Source organism: Zootoca vivipara, chromosome 8 (assembly GCF_963506605.1).
Source record: "Zootoca vivipara chromosome 8, rZooViv1.1, whole genome shotgun sequence".
In the NCBI taxonomy this organism is placed as follows: Eukaryota; Metazoa; Chordata; class Lepidosauria; order Squamata; family Lacertidae; genus Zootoca; species Zootoca vivipara.
In genome coordinates, this window is record NC_083283.1 from 40859281 (window position 1) to 40887012 (window position 27732).

General features: G+C 42.5%; 1 protein-coding gene across 2 annotated transcripts in view; it reads left to right on the forward strand.

The window, feature by feature from the left end:
• Nucleotides 1–27732, forward strand: part of NOL4 (nucleolar protein 4) — a 128133-nt gene that overhangs the window by 77699 nt on the left and 22702 nt on the right. The window contains exons 6-8 of one of the 2 annotated variants that reach the window (XM_060277847.1): nt 10304–10587; nt 26019–26198; nt 26914–27105. In XM_060277847.1, coding sequence (XP_060133830.1) covers nt 10304–10587; nt 26019–26198; nt 26914–27105 — 656 coding nt within the window. The remainder of the gene's footprint in view (nt 1–10303; nt 10588–26018; nt 26199–26913; nt 27106–27732) is intronic. The other variant, XM_060277846.1, reaches the window with a different exon arrangement.

A 27732-nucleotide genomic window follows, 5' to 3' on the forward strand; every position in this document is an offset into this window, starting at 1 on the left:
TGACAGCTATGGGGGGCACTGAATTTTGGTGTCACACAGGTTGCTGCTGACATTTGAGACCCTAAGACAGGCTTCCTCAACCGGCCCTCCAGATGTTTTGAGACTACAATTCCCAGCATCCCTGACCACTGGTCCTGCTAGCTAGGGATCATGGGAGTTGTAGGCCAAGAACATCTGGAGGGTTGAGGTTGAGGAAGCATGTGCTAAGATCTGCCACTGCTGGTGGAGTTCTTCACTTATCCCTTCTTCCCTGGCCAGAGGGCTGGGGTGGCATTTTGTGGTTTGCCTCAGGTGCCAAAACGTTTTAGGCCAGCCCTGTCAATAGGCCCCTTGCTAGGTTGTGTGCCCTCAACAGATGCTTGACTACATTGACCATTGATGCCTGGGCAATGGAGATCTATGCTATTTTTATTGAATCCCAGTTCTCCTGGCTTTACTGTCTCTATCCAGACTAATCATTCCACAATAATGTGAGGTTAATTAATGAGATCAGGGCTCATATATATATATATATATATATATATATATATATATATATATATATAATGCACCTTCAACATAGACTTATGTTTCCAGGGTGGATAAAAAGAAATGATGATTAAAATTAAAAACAATAAGCTAAATTCAGCAACAGCCAATTTAGATAGATGGTAAAATCATACAACTAAGTTAAAGAATGCTGTCACAAGCCCTTCTTAAAATCGGAAAGAGAAATGCTTTTTTTGTACCTAAATGATAGTAATGTCGTCTCTAAGTGAGCCACCTTAGGGGGAGCATTGCAAAAGTGAGGAGCCACCACAGAAAAGGCTCTCTCTCCATATTTAAAGGTAAAGGTAAAGCTACCCCTGACCATTAGGTCCAGTCCCGGATGACTCTGGGGTTGCAGTGCTAATCTCGCTCTATAGGCCGAGGGAGCCGGCGTTTGTCTGCAGACAGCTTTTCTGGGTCATGTGGCCAGCATGACTAAGCCACTTCTGGCGAACCAGAGCAGTGCACGGAAACGCCGTTTACCTTCCTGCTGTAGCAGTACCTATTTATCTATTTGCACTTTGACGTGCTTTCTAACTGCTAGGTGGGCAGGAGCTGGAACCGAACAACGGGAGCTCACCCCGTCACGGGGATTCGAACCGCCAACCTTCCGATCGGCAAGCCCTAGGCTCTGTGGTTTAGACCACAGAACCACCTGCAGGCACTTATCTTCCTTGTCCTCAATCCCCATTTCCTTGTCCTCAGTATGCCCATTGTTCACACTGCCACCACAGACAAACTTTTGTTTTATTGAGAGCTGAGGTGTTTGGTCCAATATTTTGTAACTCAGCCAAACACATTGAGCTTTTATTTGGTATTCTTATTCAGATTTCTTTTTTAAAGTCACTATTAAGATTCTACTCTACATGAGCAAGAAATTTGTTAACCATGTGAAAGTATCATTTATGTTGTCACATATTACACAACAGCATACTTAACAGTTGTAGCTCAGGTACCGGTACATTAACAGGCAAAGCTTACTTGAAGTAAATAATGAAATGTGCTTTCAATCCCAATTGTCATGTGAAATATACATTCCCATTTGCCAGATAAAATAGATTGTAACATGCAGCTATAGGTTCTACGACTATTTTTGAATTGAGGCCAATGAATGGTAAATATTCATTTTTTGAATGGAATGAACAAGAGCTGTTTCAGTAAATTGGGGAACAGGGATAGATGAAACTCTGTAAATTCTAGGATGTGAGTATGAGATAGTTGTAGGGATTGGTTTACCTTCTGATTGAGGGTTTCTTTCCCCATTTTTCCCATTTGGCAGTCCCCCCCAAAATTAATACAAACTCTCCTTCCAGCCTCTTACTAGCTCATGTTAGGGGGGACCTAGGCCTCTTTGTTTGTTAGGGGGGACCTAGGCCTCTTCCTCTTTCCCCCTTGACCTCAAGGTTTTCAAGATGGAGGTGGAGGGGACAACCGTTGTCACCTGCAATTCCTGTGCAATGTTTGTTTTCTTGCCAAAGGATGTGGGTAGCTACACCTGCAACAATTGCAAGTTGGTTGCCCTACTAGAAAACAAGGTTGCCCTTCTGGAAGAGAAGGTGCAGCAGCTTCAGGGGCGTGTATCTACGCTCCAGAGAATTAAAGAGCTGGAGCTTTTCTTGGATGCAGCAGAGCACACTGTCTGCACCAAGGAGGAGACAGGGGATCTCCCTGAGGAGGAGGTCAGTTCCCCAACACAGCAGCCAGATGTATGGAGGAACGTGACTCATAGAAGTAGAAGGCCCAGGGATCGCTCTGAGTGCTTAGAATTACACAACCGTTTTGAAGTGCTCATGGAAGACGAGAAACAGACTCCACCTGAGGATCTCTCCCTCATCACAGTTGATGAGGAATATGTAGACGAGCAACCAAGTCAGTCCTCTGGGAATATGCAGGTAACCTTGGAAGGGAAAGCACATGGAAGAATCCCAACCAAGCCTATGAAGAGGCGTGTAGTGGTGATTGGGGATTCCCTACTGAGGGGTACAGAAGCAGTAATCTGTGGGCCTGACAAGATGTCTCGAGAGGTGTGCTGTCTACCTGGGGCCAAGATCAAAGATGTAACAGAACGGCTGCAAGGAATCATAAAACCCACCGACAAATACCCCTTCCTTTTGGTGCATGTGGGAACCAATGACACTGCAAGCCATAGCTTACAGAAGATCAAAAATGATTATGAGGCTCTGGGCAGGAAGTTGAAGCAATTAGATGCACAAATTGTCATCTCTTCTGTCCTCCCAGTTGAACGACATGGCCCAGGGAGAGAGGGAAAAATAGGGGAAGTGAACAACTGGCTTCGCAAATGGTGCAAACAGGAACGGTTTGGATTCCTAGATCACGGTCTGCAGTTTCTTGAAGATGGACTTCTGGCAAGTGATGGACTGCACCTCACAAAAGTTGGGAGGAATGTTTTTGCCACGAAACTCAAAAACCTCATCAGGAGGGCTTTAAACTGACTTATGTGGGGGAGGGAGACAGTGGTCCTGAAGGTAGGAGTCTATCAAATGCTGAAGATGATCATCCGAATGTCAAGGACCAAATGGAGCAAGCAGCATGCAGACCTAGTGGTGGGACGAAAATATCCTTAAATAAGAGACATGGGGGAATGATCAACGGTCTTCAATGTCTGTATACTAATGCACAGAGCATGGGAAATAAACAAGATGAACTTGAGCTCTTGGTACAGCAAACTAAATATGACATAATAGGCATCACTGAAACCTGGTGGGATGAGTCTCATGACTGGAATGTAGTAATAGAGGGATACAATCTATTTAAGAGAGATAGACCAAACAGGAAAGGAGGAGGAGTAGCTTTATATGTTAGGGATATGTATACCTGTGAAGAGATCCAGGATTTAAAACTTCAAAGCCAAATGGAGAGTATCTGGGTCAAAATTAAGGGAGAGAAAAACAACAGTGATCTCATTGTGGGAGTTTACTATAGATCCCCAAGCCAAGCTGAGGACACAGATGATGCCTTCCTGGAACAGATGGCCAAGCATTCCAAAGGAAGTGAGATAGTAGTAATGGGGGATTTCAACTATCCTGATATTTGTTGGATGTCAAACTCAGCCAAGAGCATAAGGTCGAACAGATTCCTCACTGGCCTTGCAGACAACTTCATTGTCCAGAAAGTGGGAGAAGCAACAAGAGGATCAGCCATTTTAGATCTGGTCCTAACCAATAGTGATGACTTGGTTAGTGGGGTAGAAGTGGCAGGATCATTAGGTGGGAGTGACCATGCTTTTCTGGAGTTTATTATCCAGCGGAAAGGAGCAACCAAGCATACTAAGGTCCAAATTCTAGACTTTAAGAAAGCCGACTTCAGAAAACTTAGGGAAACGCTGGGTGAAATCCCATGGACAGTAATACTAAAAGGGAAGGGAGTTCATGATGGTTGGGAGTTTGTTAAAAGGGAGATATTAAAAGCACAACTTCAGGCAATACCAATGAGACGGAAACATGGAAGGTGCCTAAAGAAGCCAGGCTGGCTATCTAAAGAACTTTTGACTGAGTTAAGATTTAAAAGGGATATGTACAAAAAATGGAAAAGGGGGGAAATCTCCAGAGAGGAATTCAAACATATAGCCAGCACGTGTAGAGACAAAGTCAGAAAAGCTAAAGCACAGAATGAACTCAGGCTCGCCAGAGAGGTTAAAAGCAACAAAAAGGGCTTTTATGGGTATGTCCGTAGCAAAAGGAAAAACAAGGAAACAGTGGGGTCACTCAGAGGAGAAGATGGTGAAATGCAAACAGGGGACAGAGAAAGGGCAGAACTCCTCAATGCCTTCTTTGCCTCAGTCTTCTCCAAGAAAGAAAAAAACGCCCGACCTGAAGAATATGGAGCAGATGATTCAGCAGGGGAAACACAGCCCAGGATAAGTAAGGAGGTAGTACAAGAATACTTGGCTAGTTTAGATGTATTCAAGTCTCCAGGGCCAGATGAACTACATCCAAGAGTATTAAAAGAACTGGCAGAGGTGATTTCAGAACCACTGGCAATAATCTTTGAAAATTCCTGGAGAACAGGCGAAGTTCCAGCAGACTGGAGGAGGGCAAATGTTGTCCCTATTTTCAAAAAGGGGAAAAGAGAGGACCCAAACAATTACCGCCCAGTCAGCCTGACATCAATACCAGGAAAGATTCTAGAGCAGATCATTAAGCAAACAGTCTGTGAGCACCTAGAAAGAAACTCTGTGATCACTAAAAGTCAGCATGGGTTCCTGAAAAATAAGTCATGTCAGACTAATCTGATCTCATTTTTTGACAGAATTACAAGCCTGGTAGATGAAGGGAACGCTGTGGATGTAGCCTATCTTGATTTCAGCAAGGCCTTTGACAAGGTGCCCCATGATATTCTTGTAAAGAAGCTGGTAAAATGTGGGCTAGACAATGCTACCATTCAGTGGATTTGTAGCTGGCTTACTGACCGAACCCAAAGGGTGCTCATCAATGGCTCCTCCTCATCCTGGAGAGTAGTGACTAGTGGGGTGCCACAGGGTTCTGTCTTGGGCCCAGTCTTGTTCAACATCTTTATCAATGACTTGGATGATGGGCTTGAGGGAATCCTGAGCAAGTTTGCAGATGACACCAAATTGGGAGGGGTGGCTAACACCCCAGAGGACAGGATCACACTTCAGAATGACCTTAACAGATTAGACAACTGGGCCAAAGCAAACAAGATGAATTTTAACAAGGAGAAATGTAAAGTACTACACTTGGGCAAAAAAAATGAAAGGCACAAATACAGGATGGGAGACACCTGGCTTGAGAGCAGTACATGTGAAAAGGATCTAGGAGTTTTGGTTGACCACAAACTTGACATGAGTCAGCAGTGTGATGCAGCAGCTAAAAAAGCCAATGCAATTCTGGGCTGCATCAATAGGAGTATAGCATCTAGATCAAGGGAAGTAATAGTACCACTGTATTCTGCTCTGGTCAGACCTCACCTGGAGTATTGTGTCCAGTTCTGGGCACCACAGTTCAAGAAGGATACTGATAAGCTGGAACGTGTCCAGAAGAGGGCAACCAAAATGGTCAAAGGCCTGGAAATGATGCCTTATGAGGAACGGCTTAGGGAGCTGGGTATGTTTAGCCTGGAGAAGAGAAGGTTAAGGGGTGATATGATAACCATGTTCAAATATATAAAAGGATGTCATATAAAGGAGGGAGAAAGGTTGTTTTCTGCTGCTCCAGAGAAGCGGACACGGAGCAACGGATTCAAACTACAAGAAAGAAAATTCCACCTAAACATTAGGAAGAACTTCCTGACAGTAAGAGCTGTTCGGCAGTGGAATTTGCTGCCAAGGAGTGTGGTGGAGTCTCCTTCTTTGGAGGTCTTTAAGCAGAGGCTTGACAGCCATCTGTCAGGAATGCTTTGATGGTGTTTCCTGCTTGGCAGGGGGTTGGACTGGATGGCCCTTGTGGTCTCTTCCAACTCTATATTCTATGATTCTATGATTCATGTTCCCTGAGAACTAGGCTGGAGAGATATCCTTGTCACCCGCTACAACTATGGATTTTTTGGGGAGGGGAAACTGTAACATAAAAAGATGGGGGAAAGACCAATCAGCCTCTCCATAAAACTGTAGGGTAAGTCAGCCTCCTCTAAAATTTCTTAGAAATTCATGCACGGCACATAAAAGCTACGGAAACCACTCTTCCACGAGCAGGCAAAGGTATTTTGCAAACTGGGGGAGAAAGCACAGCTTTAGAACGTCTCATCTTGTAAGAACAAAACAAAAGCCAGACTATGTCATATGTTCTTAATTGGTGGTTCATTTTTATTCTTATTATGTAATTCTGTATACTAAAATTAGTGCTGGAAGCAAAGTTAGCTCAGCAAAAGTACAGTTCTGATTTGAATAACTGCTTGATTTCAGAATCTTAACAAGAGCCTGCTTTTTGAAATTAAAACAAATAAAATGAGAGAACGGAAAATCAAGTGGTGTGAATTCCATGCATGTGATGTCTTTTTTCACTCATTCTTTATCTGTTGCTACTCTGTTCCACATCATCCTGGTTGCTTAGGACTTTGGTGAACTTTTTAAATTTGTTTGTATAATCCACCCAGATTTCACGTGCATGTTTTCTATATACAGGTTATAATTAGTGTAATGTTAACATAATCCAGGCTACATAGGATGTTTTATACCTGAATGTTAGGAGCCAGCACATCCCCAATAACTGCTATCTGCTGGTGTCCCTATAAAAACAGCCTTAACTGTTTCTATATTGTGTAGTTAGAAACTGAGCCATGATTTTTAGTTTTAGGGTTTTTTAAATGTTGCTGTTAGGGTAAAGAGAGTAGGAGACTCTTAATCTCAGAGTTGTGGGTTTGAGCCCCATGCTGGGCAAACGATTCCTTCATTGCAGGGGGTTGGACTCACTAGATGACCCTCGGGATCCCTTCCAATTCTGTGATAGAACCTTTTCAAAACAATCCCAATGCATTTCATCACTATTCTCTTAAAAGCAAGAAAGTGTTCCTAATTTTATGTTGGGACAGCTTGTAAACTACTTTTGCTTTTTGGTCTCAATAATCAAGCAATTAATAACATAAATACTATTGATATTACAAAGCAATGTGAAAAATATTAGAAGGCTAACTATGGCCGGCATATTGACTTTACATTTTATTTCAGCAGCACAAACAATTCATTAATCATAGCTGCCAAGTTTTCCCTTTTCTCGCGAGAAAGCCTATTCAGCATAAGGGAAAATCCCTTTAAAAAAGGGATAACTTGGCAGCTATGCATTAATTGTTAGGAAAACCATATTAAACATATTGATAGAACTCAGAATTCCCTGTTAAGGTCCCAATAATCCTCACAGCCCCAGACTATCTCCCTTATCCTAAAAGGTTTGGATCCAATCTTATCACTTGACCATTCTATTTTCTGTAACATACCGTGTTTCTCATATTTTAAGGCATCCCCAAAAAATAAGCCATGACAGGATTTCTAAGGGTTGGTGAAAAATAAGACATACCCCGAAAATAAGCCATGTCGTGTAGCCCCGACCGAGCGAGAGGCGAAGGCGCGGGACCCAGCAGGAGCTCCCTGCCTGCTTCCCCGAGCCGTCGCGCATCGGGGGACAGAGCCGAAGATCGGCGGGCGCTCCTTGCTGGGCTTGACAAGCCCGGGAAACAGCGCCCGCCGATCTTCGGACCTGTGCTGTGTGACAGGCGGGGGTGGGGGGGAAGCGGAGATCGTTCTCTGCTCTCCCCCCACCCCCGCCTGTCACCGAAGATCGGCGGGCACTGTTTGCTGGGCTTGACAAGCCCGGCAAACAGCGCCCGCCGATCTTCGGCCCTGTGCTGTGTGACAGGCAGGGGTGGGGGGAAGCGGAGATCGTTCTCCGCTCTCCCCCCACCCCCGCCTGTCACCAAAGATCGGCGGGCGCTGTTTGCTGGGCTTGACAAGCCCGGCAAACAGCGCCCGCCGATCTTCGGACCTGTCCTGTGTGACAGGCGGGGGTGGGGGGGAAGTGGAGATCGTTCTCCGCTCTCCCCCCACCCCCGCCTGTCACCAAAGATCGGCGGGCGCTCCTTGCTGGGCTTGACAAGCCCGGCAAACAGCGCCCGCCGATCTTCGGACCTGTCCTGTGTGACAGGCGGGGGGGGGGGGAAGCGGAGATCGTTCTCCGCTCTCCCCCCACCCCCGCCTGTCACCAAAGATCGGCGGGCGCTCCTTGCTGGGCTTGACAAGCCCGGCAAACAGCACCCGCCGATCTTCGGACCTGTGCTGTATGACGGGCGGGGGTGGGGGGAAGCGGAGATCGTGCTCCGCTCTCCCCCCACCCCGCCTGTCACCGAAGATCGGCGGGCGCTGTTTGCTGGGCTTGACAAGCCCGGCAAACAGCGCCCGCCGATCTTCGGCCCTGTGCTGTGTGACAGGCGGGGGTGGGGGAGAAGCGGAGATCGTTCTCCGCTCTCCCCCCATCCCCGCCTGTCACCGAAGATCGGCGGGCGCTCCTAGCTGGGCTTGACAAGCCCGGCAAACAGCGCCCGCCGACCTGTGCTGTGTGACAGGCGGGGGTGGGGGGGAAGCGGAGATCGTTCTCCGCTCTCCGCCCACCCCCGCCTGTCACCGAAGATCGGCGGGCGCTGTTTGCTGGGCTTGACAAGCCCGGCAAACAGCGCCCGCGTGCACTTTATTAAAAAATAAGACATCCCTCAAAAATAAGCCATGTCGTGTTTTTTTGAAGAAAAAATTAATATAAGACATGACTTATAATATGAGAAACACGGTAGTAATTCACTTCCTCCACCACTCCCCCTTTTATTTTCTTACTGGCTCATCACTGGGCTTACAAACCCAGAATTCCTTTCTTACTCTCTCTTACCTCTCTGTCTTCCCTTGCAGCCCCTCCTCTTTCTGTACTATTTTATCACCCTCTCCCTCACTTGTAAATCCATGTTCTGTCCTTCAGTCTATTTCCATGTCTGACCCTCCAGCACCCCACATTTTATGCAGCTGCTGTGATTATTGCTGTAACCGTCCTGATGCTGTCCTGACATGTCTGGTCTGGCTGGGGTTTTTTATTTGATTGACCTGGGAAAGGATTGACATGAAAGGCAGAAGTAACCTGTACTTTCTTTTCATATCATGTTTATTTACAGCAATGCCTTCAGAACAAAAAGCTTGTTTAAATCACAATTTTGTTTAAGATACTATAGTTTCCCACTTCAACCAAACAGGGAAACCATAGTGGAGAACTTTGTGACAAGCCTAGGTATTAAGTCATGATTTACGGTTGGTTTAAATACTGTAGTCTGCTTTGCTCCAAAGCTGTTAACCCTGGGGTCCCCAGTATGGATGAAACAGGAGACTATAGTTAATGGAAGACTTCCTGGTTTATTCCTGCCCTGAAGGGAGGAGCCAAGAGGCCAAAAGGCTCATCCATAGCTGAGCTATGATCATCCAGACTTTCCCAACAGGATGAATATAAAAGTTCCTTCCTTCCAACTGATGGAATGAGCATTATCCTCTAATACATGGGTAGGCAAACTAAAGCCCGGGGGCCGGGGCTGGCCCAATTGCCTTCTAAATCCAGCCCACGGGCGGTCCAGGAATCAGCGTGTTTTTACATGAGTAGAATGTGTGCTATTATTTAAAATGCATTTCTGGGTTATTTGTGGGGCAGGGGAATTTGTTCATTCCCCCCCAAAAAAATATAGTCTGGCCCCCAACAATGTCTGAGGGACAGTGGACTGGCCCCCTGCTGAAAAAGTTTGCTGACCCCTGCTCTAATAGAAGCAGTCTTTCCCTTGGAGGAAGTACCCTTCCATCAGAGGAAGGGAACTTTGTATTCCAATACTGTAAACTTTGCTGGTTTAAATAACTATCATTCACAATAACTGGGATATATAAAGATTCCCCCCCCCTATAACTTAAGCAAGTGAGCCATGATGTCACATATAAAGTGGAAAGATAAGCCCTTCCTTTTCCACCTGCCTAGGTCATTAAAGAATCTGCTCTGGCTGAAATTTTCTTTACTGTTCTGTGATTGTTAATGGTGACCATAGCTGCCAAGTTTTCCCTTTTCTCGCGAGGAAGCCTATTCAGCATAAGGGAAAATCCCTGTAAAAAAGGGATAACTTGGCAGCTATGATGGTGACTGGTATTCACACAAATATTTTCAGCTGAACTGTTGGAAATGTTGTGTGAGTGGCAACAGGTTGTAGGGGTTTTTTTGTAATTTTTTGTTGTTTGGGTATAAAGATAATGTTGATGACATGCCATTGAAAACCTGTAAATCCATGTGTTTCATAGATGATTCAGCTGCAGAGAGTTTTAACGGCAATGAGACTGCAGGACACAGTTCCAATGCTTCAGGGGGAACACACTGCAGGGAAGTGGCAGAAGCCAACAGTAATGGCAAAGCACCTCTGGAACCGGACGAACAGCCGCTGAATCTGAGTGACAGTCCCTTCTCTGCTCAGCTCACGTCAGAATACAGGTTAGATGACCAAAGCAGTGATGGAAAGAACAAGTACAAGAACATCCTAGTATCTGATCTTAAGATGGAGCAAGAGGCAAAAGAAAATGGAAGCAAGGTAAGATGCTTCCATGTTCACAAGATATTACAAGAGCATAGATTAGGAAGAAGAAAAGTCTACTGTAACAGTTCAAGGGTTTTGCAAATTAGGAAATTGGAACTGTTGTTGACACCTAGTTGTTTCTGCTATTTTGTGCTCACACTGCCTATTTCTCACATGTATATTAGTATACTAACAAATACCAATATTAACCAGAAATACATTCTGCAAGTTTTTCATTTCTGATTTGAAATACTACACAGTATTTTGAGAAGACCTGTGAAATCTTCCTGTTGGATGAATCACACATGTAGTTCATGATCAGTATGTATTAGTATCCTTATTGTGTCAACAGAGTTGGCACTAAAGCTTTCACTGCCATCTATAAACATGTACGAACATGTCTGAACTGAAACCAAGAACTATGCTTTAAGAAGTTGACATTTCCAAACGACTTTCCTTCCAGCACCCCTGGTTGTTCCTATTGTATTAGCTGGGAGAGAATAAGGTGACACTATGTGTAGATAAAGACAGATCCAGCAGATTAGATAGCTAGCCTGATAGGAAGGCAGTTGTCATGAATGTGTATTGTAAGAAGAATGAAGAGTTGAATTTAATCTAACAGAATTCTTGCAATTATTGTTTCTGCTGCTATCACTGAAAACTCCAGCCTTTTAAAATCTGATACTACACACTGGATTATTACCTTTATACCACTGAAACTGAGTACTGGATCCAGATATTTCCACTGATTTTAATACCAGCAGTGAAATATCATAAATAACCCTGACAGTGCTTTGAGTGCCACTGTGTTCTGTTGTTGGTTTGGTTTTGCATCCCCCCCCCCACATGAATAATGCGAGAACTCCATGAGTATTCTGAAATGATATTGAAATCACTGTAATTTGCTTGATGTAAATATGTTTAGAAATTGAAAAATATTTTTTAAAAAGTAGCAGAAAAATGCTTTCAATGCTGGACTTAATCAAAGACTCATTACTCAAGGAGTCAGAAAAATCAACAGGCTACAATATGCAGACATATAAAAATGGGAGAGGGCCTAGTGATGGGCAGAGCACTATCAGGAACTGCATTCGTGGAAAACATGGTCTCTGATACAGTAATCAAAAGTAATCAATCCAAACTCTGCCTGTCTTGGAAGAGCTAGATGTCCCTCCCTCTGAGGCTTGGAAGAGCTAGATATCCCTCCCACTCTCAGACATGTGGTAAAGTCCCAGGACAGGACACAATCTCCATAGAAATGCTGAAAGCTGGGCTCAATTCCTCCCTTGTGACACACCTCCATGGCCTCCTCTTGCAGTATTGGGAACAAGGATCAGTGCCACAAGACATGTGTGACCCCAGCACTGTGAACCCTCTACAAGAACAAAGGTGACCGCCATTACTGTAACAACTACTGTGCAATCTCTCTGCAGAGTACTGTGAGGAAAGTGTTTGCCCATGATAGTTCTCAACAGATTGCAATTACTCAATGACAGAGTTTATCCTGAGTCACAATGTTCTGAGGTCAGCAGTTGACATGATTTTCTCACTGCGTCAGCTGCAGAAGAAATGCCTAGAGTAGAGATGCCCCTTGTACATTGTCTTCATAGACCGTACAAGCGCCTTTGACCTGGTCAGCTGAAAAAGACTCTTCAAGTGCTCAACAAGATATGATGCCCACTTCTTGCTCTCCTATGCCTTCAGCTTGATTGGGGGGGGTCTGTTCTACCTGGTACTTCTCCACACCAAGTCAAAAGTGTGGGGGGTTCTAATCCAAGAGATGTTGGTGGCAGTCTGGAGAGCACATTCCAAGGAAGCCCTGCAGAGCCCCATAAACCATTTTATCCATGCCTGCATGGAGTTTGGCTTCACCATCAGCCTGATAAAGACCAACATCCTGGGTAAGGATACTGGCTGCACTCCACGCATTAGCACTGATGACCTCACAGTTGAGGTGGTAGAAGATTTTGCCTACCTGGACTCCACCATAACCAGCAATCTCTTTATTGATGCTGAGTTGGATGAGCATATTGGCAAAGCAGCTATGGCAATGACTCACCTCTCCAAAAGGGTGTCGGAAAATGTGATGCTAACAATCAATGCCTTCCATATGCACCACACCAGGAAGATTTTGGGCATAACATGGCAGGACAGAGTCTCAAACAAATATGTATTCTCCCAAGCCTGCATTCCCACAGCATGTTTGCACTCCTATCTCAGTGACATCTACACTGTCTTGGTCATGTACACAGAATGGAAGATAGCAGGATTCTCAAGGATGCGCTCTACGGGGAGCTGGCACTAGGTCTGTTCCTGTCGGCCAACCAACTCTGTGTTACAAATATGTCTGTAAACATGACACGAAGGCTGGAAGCATTAAGCCCACCATGTGGGAATTCCTAGCAGATGATCACAGTTTCTGGAGAGAGACAGTCAGGCTGCGTGTCAACAGCAGTAACCAGAGAAGCAATGACAGCTGGGAGTAGCACAGAGAGAAGAAACTCTCCAACAGTTTGACTTTACCCTCAAAGGCACACTCTTCATTTGTCTCCTGAGATACACAGATGCCAACAGAAGAGAGGTTCTTCAGTGCGACCCAGAAATTTATTCAAGTCCATTCATTCTTTTACTCAATATCTGTTATGGTTTTCACTTTAAGCCCTACAACCCAAAACAAAGATGACATCTATATCTTAGTTCCCACTATGTTCCAAATGTTATTGGTCATTAATATTTGGAGATTTAAAATCACCCACTCATAGTTGCTTAACAATTAACGATGGGCTGATGGGAGCTTTATTCCAACAACATCTAGAGAGTTCCATATTGACTACCCCTGGCTACACTTGGAGCAATACTGAATGGTTTGGAATAGCAGCTGAGAAACCGGGGGTGTGTGTGTGTGGAGAGAAAGACTACACATTCCGTTGTATCATAAACCCAAACCTGGGTTTATGCAGTGCATGGTGGAGGATCCAGATGACATTCCGGTCACTTATTCAGGGGAATAACCTATAGTAACTTATTGAGGTTACAACCCTACCTCCATCCTCTAATATTCTACCTGTTCTCTAACAACTTTCCTGCATTACCTCTGTCTCCCCAAGCCTCACAGATATCAAAGACTACAAAACAATGCAAAGGCCTTTAACCAGTCATCTAGCTCCTCCAGACAGGCATGACTTACCCCATCAACCCTGGATACCCTGCATAAGAGACTTGTAGAGACAACTTCTCTTGTACAGTAGTTGCATTAGCAAGCAGGGACACTTTGGAGCTGTCCAAGGTCCTGTATGCTTTCTGCTCAATTCAGACTTTAATGCCTGCTTTCCCTGTGAGCCTTAAGTACTGTACCTGCATAACTGACCATATATTTTGCCTGATTTTCTAGAACACAAAACACAGCTCAGAGTTTACAAAGTTAGCACAACCCATAGTTTAATATCACTACAACCATCCATAATAATCTGAAGGAAGCCATGAACAGGATAGCTAGAGTGTCCCAAACAGAGATATATCCCCCAAAATATATTCTGATTTATATTCTCTGGACATTCAGAGAACTGCAGCACTACCATTCTCTAGAATTACAAAATCCTATTGAACCAAGCATGGCTTAGATGGCGCACCAGAAAATGACCCATTTCAATTGTGCTCCCCCCACACTCCTCTTCCTCCGCCAGTGATTGGGGTTTAGGCTTGGGTTCAGCAAAGAAACAGCTTTGGTTGCCTTGAATGATGACTTATGTCTGGAAAGAGACAGGGAAAATGTATCCTTGACCTCTCAGACAAGGACAGCCTAATTTCTGTTGTCAATGCTCCGGTAGCCCTCTGCTACTGTTGCTCCTCAGTGAATGGTATTCAAATGTATTCAGTTACCACTTGCTAGAAGTGGGAGTGTGATATTAAACTTATGTGCTGCTTGTGCACTTCCCATAGGCATTGGTTGCCCACTGTGAGAACAGAATGTTGGACTAGACGTGCTTTGGGTTTGATCCAGCCAGTGGCGGAGCTTCATGCTCTGGCACCAAGGGGCAGAGAGCAGGCGAGGATCCAGCAGGGGTGTTCTTATCTTTAGAGGTGTAGTGACACTGATCTTGGAAGTAGTAAGCAGCCATCATGACTCTGTCATGTTAGGGCTGCCCCTGAAAACATTTCAGTAACTTTAGCTTGTGCAGAATTCAGGGGCCAGGTTGCTCACCAAGGCAAGACAGTTTGAGCATGTTACACAGATCCTGGGATGACCACATTGGTTGCCAATTAGTTTCCAGGCCCAATTCAAAGTGCTGGTTTTGACCTATAAATCCTTAAAACTGCTCAGGATCACAATACCTCAAGGAACACCTCTCCACATATAAACCAACCCAAACACTGCAATCATCATCTGGCGCTCTTCTTCATGTGCCTCCTCCATGAGCAGTCCAGATGGTGGCAACACAAGAATGGGGCTTTTCTGCAGTCTTGCCATTTGTGAAATGCTCCCCCAAAGGAGGTTCATCTGGCACCTTCAGTATACAGCTTTAGGTGCCAGGCAAAAACATTCCTCTTCAACCAGGCCTTTGGCTGGATAATAATCTATGCCCTTTTATATGCCTTTGTGGGAGGGGTGTGTTGTTGTTTTGTTTTTGTTTTTATTATATACTTTGTGGGTTTGTTCTGTATTTTATTGTGTGAACTGCCCTGAAATCATTGGATGAAGGGCAGTTTGCAAATTTAATTAATTAATTATGAAAGCTTCTTTGAAGATAGGCCTATAGTTGAAGTTTAAAATATATCTACTGCACTTCTTTAATAATTTAGATGCTAGATCTTTTCATGCTGACTCTCCATGCAAGTTTTTCCAATTCTCATCTCCCATGTGAGCCTAAAAATGCATTAAGGGAACTCTATTAAAATGAAGGGAACTCTAAAAGACATTCGTAAACATTTGATGCTTAGTGAGCACTAAGTCTGATTTTCCTTATGCATGAACAGCTTATTTGGGTGGATTGTAAAAATATATATATATTACCATATTTGCTTATGAACAATCATAATATAACAAATACAAATAACATCAACACTCAGATCTGGGCAGAGCTGTATTTCTGTGAGGGTATTTTTGGTTGCAATCTGATATCTTTGCACAGTTTTGACAATCCAAAGGGGCTATAAAACTGCAGCAACCCTCCAGCTATAAATTTCTCAGATACTGGGAAATCCATGGTAGCTTGGAACAAGTTTCTATATTTCCCAGAAATGTCTGGAATGATCCAATTCTCTGCCACCATCTTCAAAATGCAGCAGAGTAGTCTGCTGCCACATCAAACCTCTACCATTTGCGGATTGCCTCATTAGCATTTTATTAATGGCTGTACTTTAAAAGCAACAACCCAAATTAAAATTTTGCACCCAGGCAATTAAAATCCTGCACCAAGCAGAGCCAAATTCTGTGATTCATAAATTCTGCAAACTGAGTCCATTTACATATTTTCTCTTATTTTGCATAATCTATTCTGCAGTTTTACTTTTCTTTATTGTGCTGTGATTTGTCATGGCAAACATCCTACTGGTATCTGTTCAGTAATGCTCCTAGCAATTTGTAATTTGAAATGAAAAACAAAGCCCAGCTAAAATATGTACCGTGATATTTGGATATACTTAAAACAAACCAGACTATACTACAGTATTTTTTCAAATATATTTAAAATTTCTTCCAATCTTCCTGCACCGACTCTTCTTCCTGGTCACGGATTCTCCCAGTTAGTTTGGCAAGTTCCATCAAGTCCATCATCTTCATTTGCCATTCATTTATAGTTGGTATTTCTTGGGTCTTCCAATTCCTAGCAAGTAATAAGCTCGCAGCAGTTGTGGCATACAGAAAAAAAGTAACATCTTTTTGGGGAATTTCTTCCCCTATTATCCCAAGTAAAAAGGCTTCTGGTTTTTTAATAAATGTGTTTTTCAAAACCTTTTTCAACTGATTATACATCTTTTCCCAGAAGTCTTTTACTTTGGGGCACTTACACCCTTTTTGATGGGAATTGGGGGTGACAGGATGGGCCATATTTGGGCAATAAAAAGTTCTTGTAGTTCTTTCAAGCATCTAAATCATCAGATGCATGAAGGAGTCCAAAGGCCAATTCATAATTAATCTGAAAAGTTAGGCTCCAGTCTTGGAAATCTATGTCTGTGTTTGAAAGGAAAGCAACTGGATCTGAGAGCACATTTGATGTGGGAGGAAATATGATCCCAATTACGGAGGCAAATCTGATCAAAAGAGAAGAGTTATGACTGATTTCTGAAAGTTCCAGAATCTCCTGAAACAATTTCAAGATACCAAAAATGCAGCTTAATGGACTACATCATAAACACTACCATTATGCTGAAGGGGCACTGAGAGTTAATGATGCAAAAAAGGGGGAAAGGAACAGTTTCAAACTACAAACAAGCTAGCCATAATCTGTTTTACTTGCCATAATCTGTTTTCTTAAGCAAAACAATTATGCACATGTTCACCTATGAATGGTTTATGGGGACTAACCCGCTTCCTGTGATCCTATCAATGCATGTTCTTAGATCCCAATTCCATCTCTGTTAAATAGCTTTTTAGGAATAGCTTTTTAGGACTGAGGTCCAATCCCTCTCCTCATATATACAGTGGTCATATTTTTGGCAGTTTGAATCCATGCGATGGGGTGAGCTCCCATTGGTTTGTCCCAGCTTCTGCCAACCTAGCAGTTAGAAAGCATACCAGTGGGAGTAGATAAATAGGTACCACTGTGGCAAGAAGGTAAAAGCTGTTTCTGTGCGCTCTGACACTTGTCATGGTGTCCTGTGTGCCAGAAGCAGTTTAGTCATGCTGGCCAAATGACCCGGAAAAGCTGTCTGCAGACAAACGCCAGCTCCCTTGGCCTGAAAGCAGAGATGAGTGTCACACGGCATTGTCAAATTTTACTGGACTTAACTGTCCAGGGGTCCTTGACCTTCACCTTTACCATATTTTAAAAGTGCCATCAGTGTACATGGCACTTTTCTTTATGTATGTAAGCATTGCTGAATCAGACCCAATACTTTTCAAGCTGTGTATCCTCTTTCCCACACTGTCCAACCAGATGTGTGGGTGCTAAAGCCCTCTGCTACTGTTGTTCCCCAGCGACTGGTATTCAAATGTATTCAGTTACCAGTTGCTAGAAGTGGGAGTGTGTTGTTACATTTATGTGCTCCTTGTGCATAGGCATTGGTTGCCCACTGTGAGAACAGAATGTTGGACTAGATGTGCTTTGGGTTTGATCCAGCAGGAGTGCTCTTATGTTTAGAGGTGTAGTGACACTGATCCTGGAAATAGTATGCGGCCATCATGACTGGTAGCTATTGATGGCCTCTTTTTGACTAATCTCATTTTAAAGCCACCTGAGTTGGTGTCCACCACCATAACCTGTGGCAGAAAATTCCACACTTCAGCCTATTGCATAGTGGCTACAGGAAATCAGTTGGCAAGAATATCCTAGGGATGATCTTGAAACCCAGAGACAAGCTCTCCAATGTCCTTCTGCTGGCAGTTCCAGAAAAGTGGGTATTTCAAACATTCTGTCAGTGCAAGCTGATCAGCAGGTGAAAAGGAACAATCCCCACTTCCTTCCTATTGCACACTATTCTAGAGGGTTTCCTGACCCCACCCAAGATCAATTTCAGGAGGCACAGGGGGGAGGGGAGCCCCATTGCACAGGAATAAGGCCTTGCTGATAGGTTTGTTAGGTGAATCCCATATTTTGGACCCATACCCAAGGCTGTGAAAGTCAAGACCAGCACTTTGAGCTGAGTTATGGAGACAGACAGCCTATATAATATTTAAATTTAGGTGTTCCGTGTTCAGGCAAGCCACCAAATTCTGACCCACCTGGAAGTTTCTGGACCATCTTCACATAGATCACAGAATGGTGAATGACATAATGATTGGCAACATGAATGACTATTGTCAGATCCAGGTCTTCCACTAACATGTGCATACAAGCAGCTGCCCTTTCCCTTCGTGGTTCACACATCACATTCCTCCATCCAACTTCCTTCATTGGGTAGGATCCTAGGACAATAACATGCTTGCTTTTTCAAGCTGTCATTGTCTCACTCAGACATTGGGAACTATTTTCAAGGTTGCTGAATAAAAGCTGGTGAGGTACTCCCCACTTTTGCATTCCTTCCATCAGAGATCGTTTCTTTTTACAATCTCGAGTGATATTCCTCTTTTACAGTTATGTTACAAAATACCCATATAAAAACTTTTGAAAAAGAAATCAGGAAGGCAGTACTAAGCAAGGGAAGAAGCTTTTGCTCCCCTCTTGGTACATTTTGCACTCAAGAGTTCCCGATCCTCTTTCTCTTGGGAAACATCAGGTTAAACACAGGGAAAATTTAATCGCCTCTGTCAGCATAAAGGAATGCTGGGTTATAAATCAGAAAGTTAAACCAGCACCAAAGTCCTTCTCAAACTTGAAAGAATTGCATCAAAATGCCGAAGGGAGTTGAAATATCAACTCTGTTTCAAAAGGTTTTATCTACTTTAAGCGAAAGTGATGCTAAAGATGAGAGAGAGAGAGCAATTTTTCCTGTTAAATCCTACCATTCTCAAACACTTACAGGCTACCACTGTAAACAGGGTGTGTGTGATACCAGTAACGCCATTATCTTGCTCTGTGCACTATTAACAGTGTGAACAAGACTTATGCATTTTGTTAAAATAATAAAAGGAGCTATACACACAAGGAAAGTAGCTGACCCACCTGAATGCATAAGCTTGTTGGGATTGCAAAGGTGGATCTAGGGGAATGCAACTAGTGCATGGTCACACCGGGCACAGAACTTCTGGAGCATCTGAGGAAGCACCACAACTATGACATACAACAGAAGATGGGGGGGGGGGGGTTGGCACTGGATTTTAGCATCACACATGGCACCACTGAAATTTAAGACGTCAAGGTCCACTACTATGTGATTGTGGACTTTACAGAGAGCAGTCAAACAATTAATCTCAGTTAAAATATGATTTGAGCATTGCTTTATTTGTCTGATTTCCTTTATTAATTTGTGTTCAAATTAGTACTGGGAGAATTCCAAAACTATGCATACATTCATATATATTTGTTAAACTACCAATTGAATTCTTTAACTGAGAGTGGATATATATTTTCTTTCCTGGCCTTTCTTATGAAAGGAGTTAAGCTACCCACATCCCTTATAAAGACAGTTTTCCAAACTGTTAAGTACCATATTCCAATTAAAACAAACCACAAAATTAATAGAGCAGCAAGATAAAAATGATTCATAGCCCTTGGTGATATACCGTATTTGAGAGATGAAGTCTGCAGTAAATCCCATTGAGCTCAGAGGGACTTGCTTCAGAGTAAACATGCTCTTAAAATTGTGCTGCATATACTACACAGAGAGTGTGTCTTTTAGGAGATTATACAAATTTGTCTGTTAACATAACATTTCTTCCGGTACCCATCAGTAATTGGCAGTTGCAATGAAACATGTGTCAACCAAAAAGCTTCCCCCACCCCTCTTTAAAAAGGAACATTTTAGCCAATGGCAAAAATGTACAGAAACAAAAATTCATTAGTTTTGCATAAAATGGCCTGAGGACAAATATGTGACCCTGGAGCCATTTGTTTCATGTCTTCTTTTTAATGTAAAAGAGTTTTGTAGGAAGAGTAAAAAAGCAGAATGAAATGAGAATTATTTGCTTTGCTGGTGCATGAGACTAATGGGGTCTTCTGTTATTCCCACTGATGTCACTGAGAGATTTGCTTTGGGCTTTCTTGCAGTCTGGTTTTGGTTTAGTCTGTGTAGAACTATGGAAGAAAAAAATGTAGTGGTTTTTAAAATTCATAAGCAAAGGAAAAAGAAGCAGTTGGTAAAGCATAACTGAAAAAGAATCTAAGGCTAACATTTCAGAATCTCCAAGAATTTACAAAATGTATTCCATGGAACTGGGGCAGCAAGGTTTTGGAAGAATAATAAAACTGTTGTTATAAGGCAAATACTAAGATTAGAACCAAAATTTGCTAATTAGGTGAGAGATCTGGGGAGAAGCTCTTCTCTTCTCCTGCTAGGTGCTGTAGGCTCTGGAAACTCCTTCACTCGCACACAACCTACAACACCGATGTTTGCACTCACACCTGGGCTGCAAAATTCCCCACTGCAAAATGTATCAATGGGTATGTATAGAAGATGGGGAGCCAAGCTACTCTTAAAGGGGCCATTAAAGTTAGCTGCAAGTCCATTGCCCCTTTAAGAGCAGCTTAAATCTGAACTCTCCATGATGAAATAAGAATCCGCGATTCCTCAAGGGTTTTCATGATGGTCCCAGCAATTTCAGGACAGTTGGAGGGTATGCCAATACAGTAAAACACTTGAAATAGTATTGTTAAGAGAAGCAAGCAGCAGAGAACTTGCAGCTAAAAGAACGTTTTCACTGTGACCAGTGTCAGCACTGATGTGCCTACTAGGGAGCTGGGACTTTGGCAGCTGCTTGGAGATTCCATGTGCTGTTGCTGGAGATGGGGCTTTGCTTGCACTCTGCACTATGCTGTTCCATGTGCAGTTCTAGTATTTTTCTGCAAACCTGCTATATCCCTTCTGTATTCAGGAAGAAGAAAGGTGCTTTGTGGCCATACTGGTTGGTATAGGGCCATTCACTTTGTTATAAGTGCAAATAACAACACTCACCATTGCAGATGGATACTCCCTGGAAATTTCCTCAATGAGTTCTGTGAAAAGGTCTTGATGTAAAATATAATTGGTAGAAATTTTAAACTGAAATATGCATACACGTGTTTATAGTCTGATATAATGTTGTAGCCAGCTATTATCTTGTATCACACAGAATACAGATTTGAACACTGGCCATCCAATGTGAAAGGGACAAGGACTAAATTAGTAGTCATTCTGAATATATTAGGTTCTTCAGTAGAGAATTGTGTGTAATTAAAAATCCTGGTTGCTTCTAATATCACATGACTAGACATGCAAGGAAGCTCTGGATACCTGTTGGCCTTGATGAAAACACACTCAAATGCAGTCATATTGCTTTTCCTAGAGGATTTGTGTTAGTCAAAAAGAGTCTTAAAAAAAATCCCCCTATCAAATCAGTTTCATGAAAGAGTTATTTCGTGCCTTGAACAAATTTTATATAACCATCACTTTAGCTTTTCTGGCCTTCGATCAAGCTGTGAAGTGAAATTATATTAAATAAATATGGAAAGATTATGCTTCAGTCCTGTGTTATATTGTGCTCTGCATAAAAATGAGAAGACACTAAAAAATAAATCACATTATCAGACATTTCTGGAAAAATAAAGGGGCACATTTTCAGAGTATGGTAATTTATATTAATACAAGCTGGAAGTGTCTGGTGTTGCCCAGGAAAATTAAGAAACCAAAAATTATTGAGATTTATGAATGGATGGTGTAATTTGTTACTCTCAGGGCTATGTGTAGTCTTGCCCCCTGCCCCAGGGCCCCAAACTGGCCCAATAACACCAGACCATAACAGTAAAGGTAAAGGGACCCCTGACCATTAGGTCCAGTCGTGACCGACTCTGGGGTTGCGCGCTCATCTCGCATTATTGGCCGAGGGAGCCGGCGTATAGCTTCCAGGTCATGTGGCCAGCATGACAAAGCCGCTTCTGGCAAACCAGAGCAGCACATGGAAACGGCGTTTACCTTCCCGCTGTAGCGGTTCCTATTTATCTACTTGCATTTTGACGTGCTTTCGAACTGCTAGGTTGGCAGGAGCTGGGACCAAGCAACGGGAGCTCACCCCGTCACAGGGATTCGAACCGCCGACCTTCTGATCGGCAAGCCCTAGGCCCAGTGGTTTAACCACAGCGCCACCTGGGTCCCTGAAACACCAGACCATAGCTGGCCCCTAATCAATTTGGGTTTGGGGCTAATGTTTAATTAGGGTTTTTAAAAACCTTATTAAAAACCTAGAAAAAAGGTGCTGGTACTCACCACACAAGGACACTCTGGCCCCACAACCCAGACTCCAGCCACAAAAGCTGAGGTCTGGTAGATGCCAGAGACCACCTTGGCTTGGACCTCCATCTTGGGATGCTTACAGAATGGCTCACAATGGTATCCAAGCATAGACCAAACCCTGATTCTCAATCTTGGGAGCTGTCAGAACAAATTGGGCATCAAAATCTCCCAAGGCACCCAAGCTGGTGTAGTGTGGAACACTTAAGTCTGCCACTTTGGTTCAAAAGGTTGCCTGATGGCCCCCAAATGTAGGCAAAAGCTATCTCTTCCACCTCATGAACAGTCATGCATAGAGAACAGAGAGACAGACAAACAAAACACTTTCCAAAATATGTAGCAGAAGTAGAAGTAGCAGAGGGCAGTACAAGTCAATAGTACACAGAAGTAGATAGTAGATAAATAAGCATTTCAGTATATTTCATACAAAACCTCTCCCCATGAATTTATTTTGACAGTAATATATACCAAGATATTATCAAAGAAATGTTGTCTTTTGCTGTCAGTGGATACTGTTTACCCAAGAATATACTGTACAAATGGAATTGGCCAAAAGGCCAACTAATCTAAACTCTCGAGGATTATGCTGTTAGAGAAATCAATTGTAAAATCCAAACTGTTCATTGTATATCATGTAAGATCTGTTTAATGATCCTCTTTTGACTGTGCAGCACACTTTAAGCCTCTGGACTCTTCCCTACTTTTCCCTTTGACCAGGCAAAATCCTGCTTGTTTATTTCAAGCTGTGACAGGCAATTGTATATTACCCTTAAGGTGGCTTGAAGCAAAAGAGGCCAGAGAACCTTTACCTTTAATCATTTGTGGAATGAGCAGATATGGATTGCATTATAATAAGGTACACCTGTAGGTTTGCTGGCCTCGCTTCCATCTGGTCAGCCTGTTTAAGAAACCTGTTGCATTACCAGCACCTGAATGGAGTCCGACTGAGTACTGAAGTTTAACAAACAAAAATAGTGCTTCCAGTTACTAGTCTTAGGCAGGTGTAAGCAAGTAAAATCTCACATTCCTCCAGGCTCCCCTTATCCATCCATATCCATTTGTGTTTTAGTGTAAACAAAACTAGGAGAACTGCCTACTGTTATTCTGATTCTGCATAGTTCACTTTCTGCTGTTCAGGAGGAGGATGCAAAGCAGACACAATGCTGATAACTGCTCAAAGGCTAGAAATTGGAACAGAAGGGAAACATGACCGTTTAGTCAGTTAAGCATGAGACTCTTAATCTTAGGGTTGTGGGTTTGAGTCCCACCTTGGACAATTCTATGATTCTATGAGAAAGAGGGTTTAAAAAATGAAATCCAAAGAGGCAAAAAAGAAAAGAGCAGAACAGAACAGAACTGAATGGTTTTTATGGTCTGTTTCTCTCCACCCACAACCTGTCTACCCATCCCATTCTGAGCACTTAGAAACTCCTCATTTCCAGATGCCAAGTGTTCTCTGCTTTTTAAAAAATTCTCTTTACTTAATCTGTTCCTTGCCTCCTACTCTTGCCTTTGAGCAGCAAGAAGTGGGAGGAGGACTGAGAAGATGCATCATACCTCCAACTAAAGGAATGGCATAGTACTGTACAATAGAAATAGGCCCAATGCAAATTAGTCACAGTGAGACTCCAGCACAGCCTTCCAGAGCTGGTTCCATTCCCAAACTCACAGATCTGCAGTGGAGATCCTCCATCTTGATTGTACATCATCACAACTTACTCATGCTGATGTTCACATCTCATAAACTGGCAGAGACGCAGCCACTTTATATGTTCTCTAAACACATCAATTGGTACATATGCATCTTTTAGCTATATTGATAGAATTGAATGTGTGTTTTGGCTTGTATTGGGTTGCTGTGCAAAATATACACAAAATATGTTAGGGGAAAACTGTAGTATCTGATTCTGCTGGTAGTTGCCAAGTTTTGGGCACTCTGAGTGAGTAATTGTTTAATGAAATGGACACATGTGATTTATCCACCAAGCTATTGATTCCATCCTAGAGGAAATTATGTATCCTGATGAATGAAAAGCTTTGCAGAGAAAACAAAATGTTTTACTTTTTCTCTCTCACAGCTTTAAAAATTTGTTTTATTCAGGACATTTCTATATTGCTTTGTATATAAAAATACATATATGAGGTAAAGAGAAAACTAAAACAACAGTCAAACAACTACAAGTGTTACACAAATAAACACTGTTGGCAATTTGAAGATGACAAAACTTCTAGTATTTACAGTCCTTGGTGAATTTGGTTAAATGAAAGGATCAATCTGTATGTTACAATTTCCAGAATTAAATGTAGTTTACAGAAACTTAAATAAGTGTGCATTGTCAATAGCAATTGAAATACTGAATGGCTTCTCTTTCTGCCTTGTTTTCCATGTATGTAATTAGTACTCTCTCTCTCTCTCTCTCTCACACACACACACACACCAGAGCTGCCAAGTTTTCCCTTTTCTCGCGAGGAAGCCTATTCAGCATAAGGGAATTTCCCTTAAAAAAAGGGAGAACTTGGCAGCTATGACACACACACACACACCTCTATTAGTATTCTGGGAAAGCTATCAAAACAAACTATTCTGTATACTAAAAGAAAACACCTTGTGAAATTGAATTAGCATAAAAATACTACTTATAAGTCAGTTTTCTCCACAATATAGTTGATTAACTGTACATAATGGGAAGTTACTTATGAAAAGATTTCTCTTTGTTTTACACACACCTGTTTAAGAAAAAGAATGTTTGTTCAACATGACAACTATTTAACTTTGCAGAAATTGAAATAATATTAACTCTAAACTTTGCAGTCATGAGATGAAATTGCAGCCAAAATGAAGACATCTGAGACACCTTTCACTTTTATTATATATGGGGGGGGGGGGAGAGAGTGCTAAAATGTAACTGGAATGCCATTTTTACAGTATGTATTGTAATAAGGACCCTTTTCATGAACATGAAACACAGGTGTATCATGCCAGTTATGAAGAGCACAGGCATGTATAAATTTTGAATATATTTTGAAGGTAAATCCAGAAAACAACAATAAGAGCAACTGGCTATAAGAAGAATTCCCAAATACTGTTTTACCTTAGGCTGAACTCTGATTCCATGGCAGAACTGGAATATTAAACTTAGTTCTTAACAAGTCCAAATTAATCACCCTGTCAATTGGATCATATCTCTCTTGTTATGGCTAAATTGTGGGTTGTTGTTTTTTTTAAAAAAAATTCATTACTCATGAACTGTACAATTACATGCTGCCTTACTCTAAAGCCCTATACAAAGAGTTCTTGAACACAATTTCTATTCAAAAAAAATCCATTTGGGGAATCTGTTAGTATGTAGAGAAGGCAAGGATTTGTTGAGGTTGAAGCAGGTGATTTCCTCAGACCCGTTTTACAAAATGGCTCCCTTTGTTCCTAGTCACCTGCCCATAGCTATTCAAGTTATGATTCTGGCAAGAATGAAAGCATGGACAGAGGTGCAGAAGACCTCTCCCTGAACCGTGGAGAAGAGGACGAGGATGATCATGATGAACACGAAGATGCTGAGAAGGCCAATGAGTCAGATGGCGTAGAAGCTGAGCGTCTGAAAGCCTTTAATGTGAGTTACATGGAGCTCTATGCCCTTCAGAATTTTATGTTCTTATCTGAGGCATTTATTATGGGTATATGTGGCAGTAAAAGAGGTACACTAACTTTATTTCATAGAAGGGGAACCTCCCTCCCTCCGCACACATTAAAACACTTGGAAACAGATACCAGTTCACCAGATTTAGAGGTTTAACGTATATTTACCTCAGTTGTGTGTTTTGTGTGTGTGTGCACGTTTGCTCAGTGGACAGCAGCAGTGGGGGCTAGGGGGCTGCAGTGTAGTTCCAGGAGTGTATTCCAGCGGCCAGCTATTTTCTATTATTTTCCAGATTTGTATAATTTTGCATGACAACGTACGCAAAAATTGCTCACAGCAGGGGAAGAGTAAGAGACACAGTTCAGTATAACAATGTAGGCATCCTAGTGCATTGTTAATAACAGACATGAAAACGCTGCCTATTTTCACAATCTGTTTTATTTCCCTCACAATTTCTATACACTACAGCCTAATCTTTTCTTGTCTTTTTTGTCAATCCTAAAACAAAATCCTTGCTTGCTTAGCATTTCTGACTTTCCATTACAAAGCTCTTCACTGTGTAAATTAATAAAAAAAATAAAGAAATAAAGAAAATGTCTTCCTCTCTTTAACTGAGCTAGGAAGCTTAGAAAGAGAAGAGAGCACCACCCCTCCAAATCCTTCTCCTCTGTCTCCCTCTTGCCAACAGATGTTTGTCAGGCTGTTTGTAGATGAAAACTTGGACCGAATGGTCCCAATCTCTAAGCAGCCCAAAGAAAAGATCCAGGCTATCATTGACTCATGCAGGCGACAATTCCCTGAGTACCAAGAGCGTGCCAGAAAGCGTATACGTACTTACCTCAAGTCCTGCAGGCGGATGAAAAGGAGTGGTTTTGAGATGGTGAGTTTTGATCTAAAAAAAACAAACCCCAGCCCTAGTTTCCATCAAAAAAACCCATATGTAAATCCATGACACTATTTTGTTTTCATCTTAGTGTCTCTTTTTATTTGTATTTTTTGGTAATGTCAGGTCAGAGGTTATTCTCCCTCCTTTCATATTACCTGGATCCCCCCTCCCTTTCTCCAGTGCATTTGAAATCCAAAAATGCAGTTTGCAGTTATTTCAAATAGAAATTCATTTTAAAAAAATGAAGAGCTCCTCAAGATGTAAAGGAACAAGCAAAAAAAGAAATAAGGCTTGTTTATTTTATTTTTTTTTGGGGGGGGGTCATCATTCTGACTCCTATAGAGATGATATAGTGGCCTGAATTTACAGGTACACATTGGTATTAGTGGGATGCATACGTGAAACTGGACATGCCATGTGTATGCATGGCTACCTACTGGTTATCTTTAGGGTGGAATGGGATTCAATCTAGGCCTTCCTCCCAAGCATATGATATACACAGTCCAAGCTGACAGTTCTGATCATGTGGTCAGGGATCGGCACATATTTCATGATGCAGCAGTGAGAATCATTGGTCCAGCCCTTAGTGGTGGGTGAGTCAATATAGCAAGGGAATCTTTC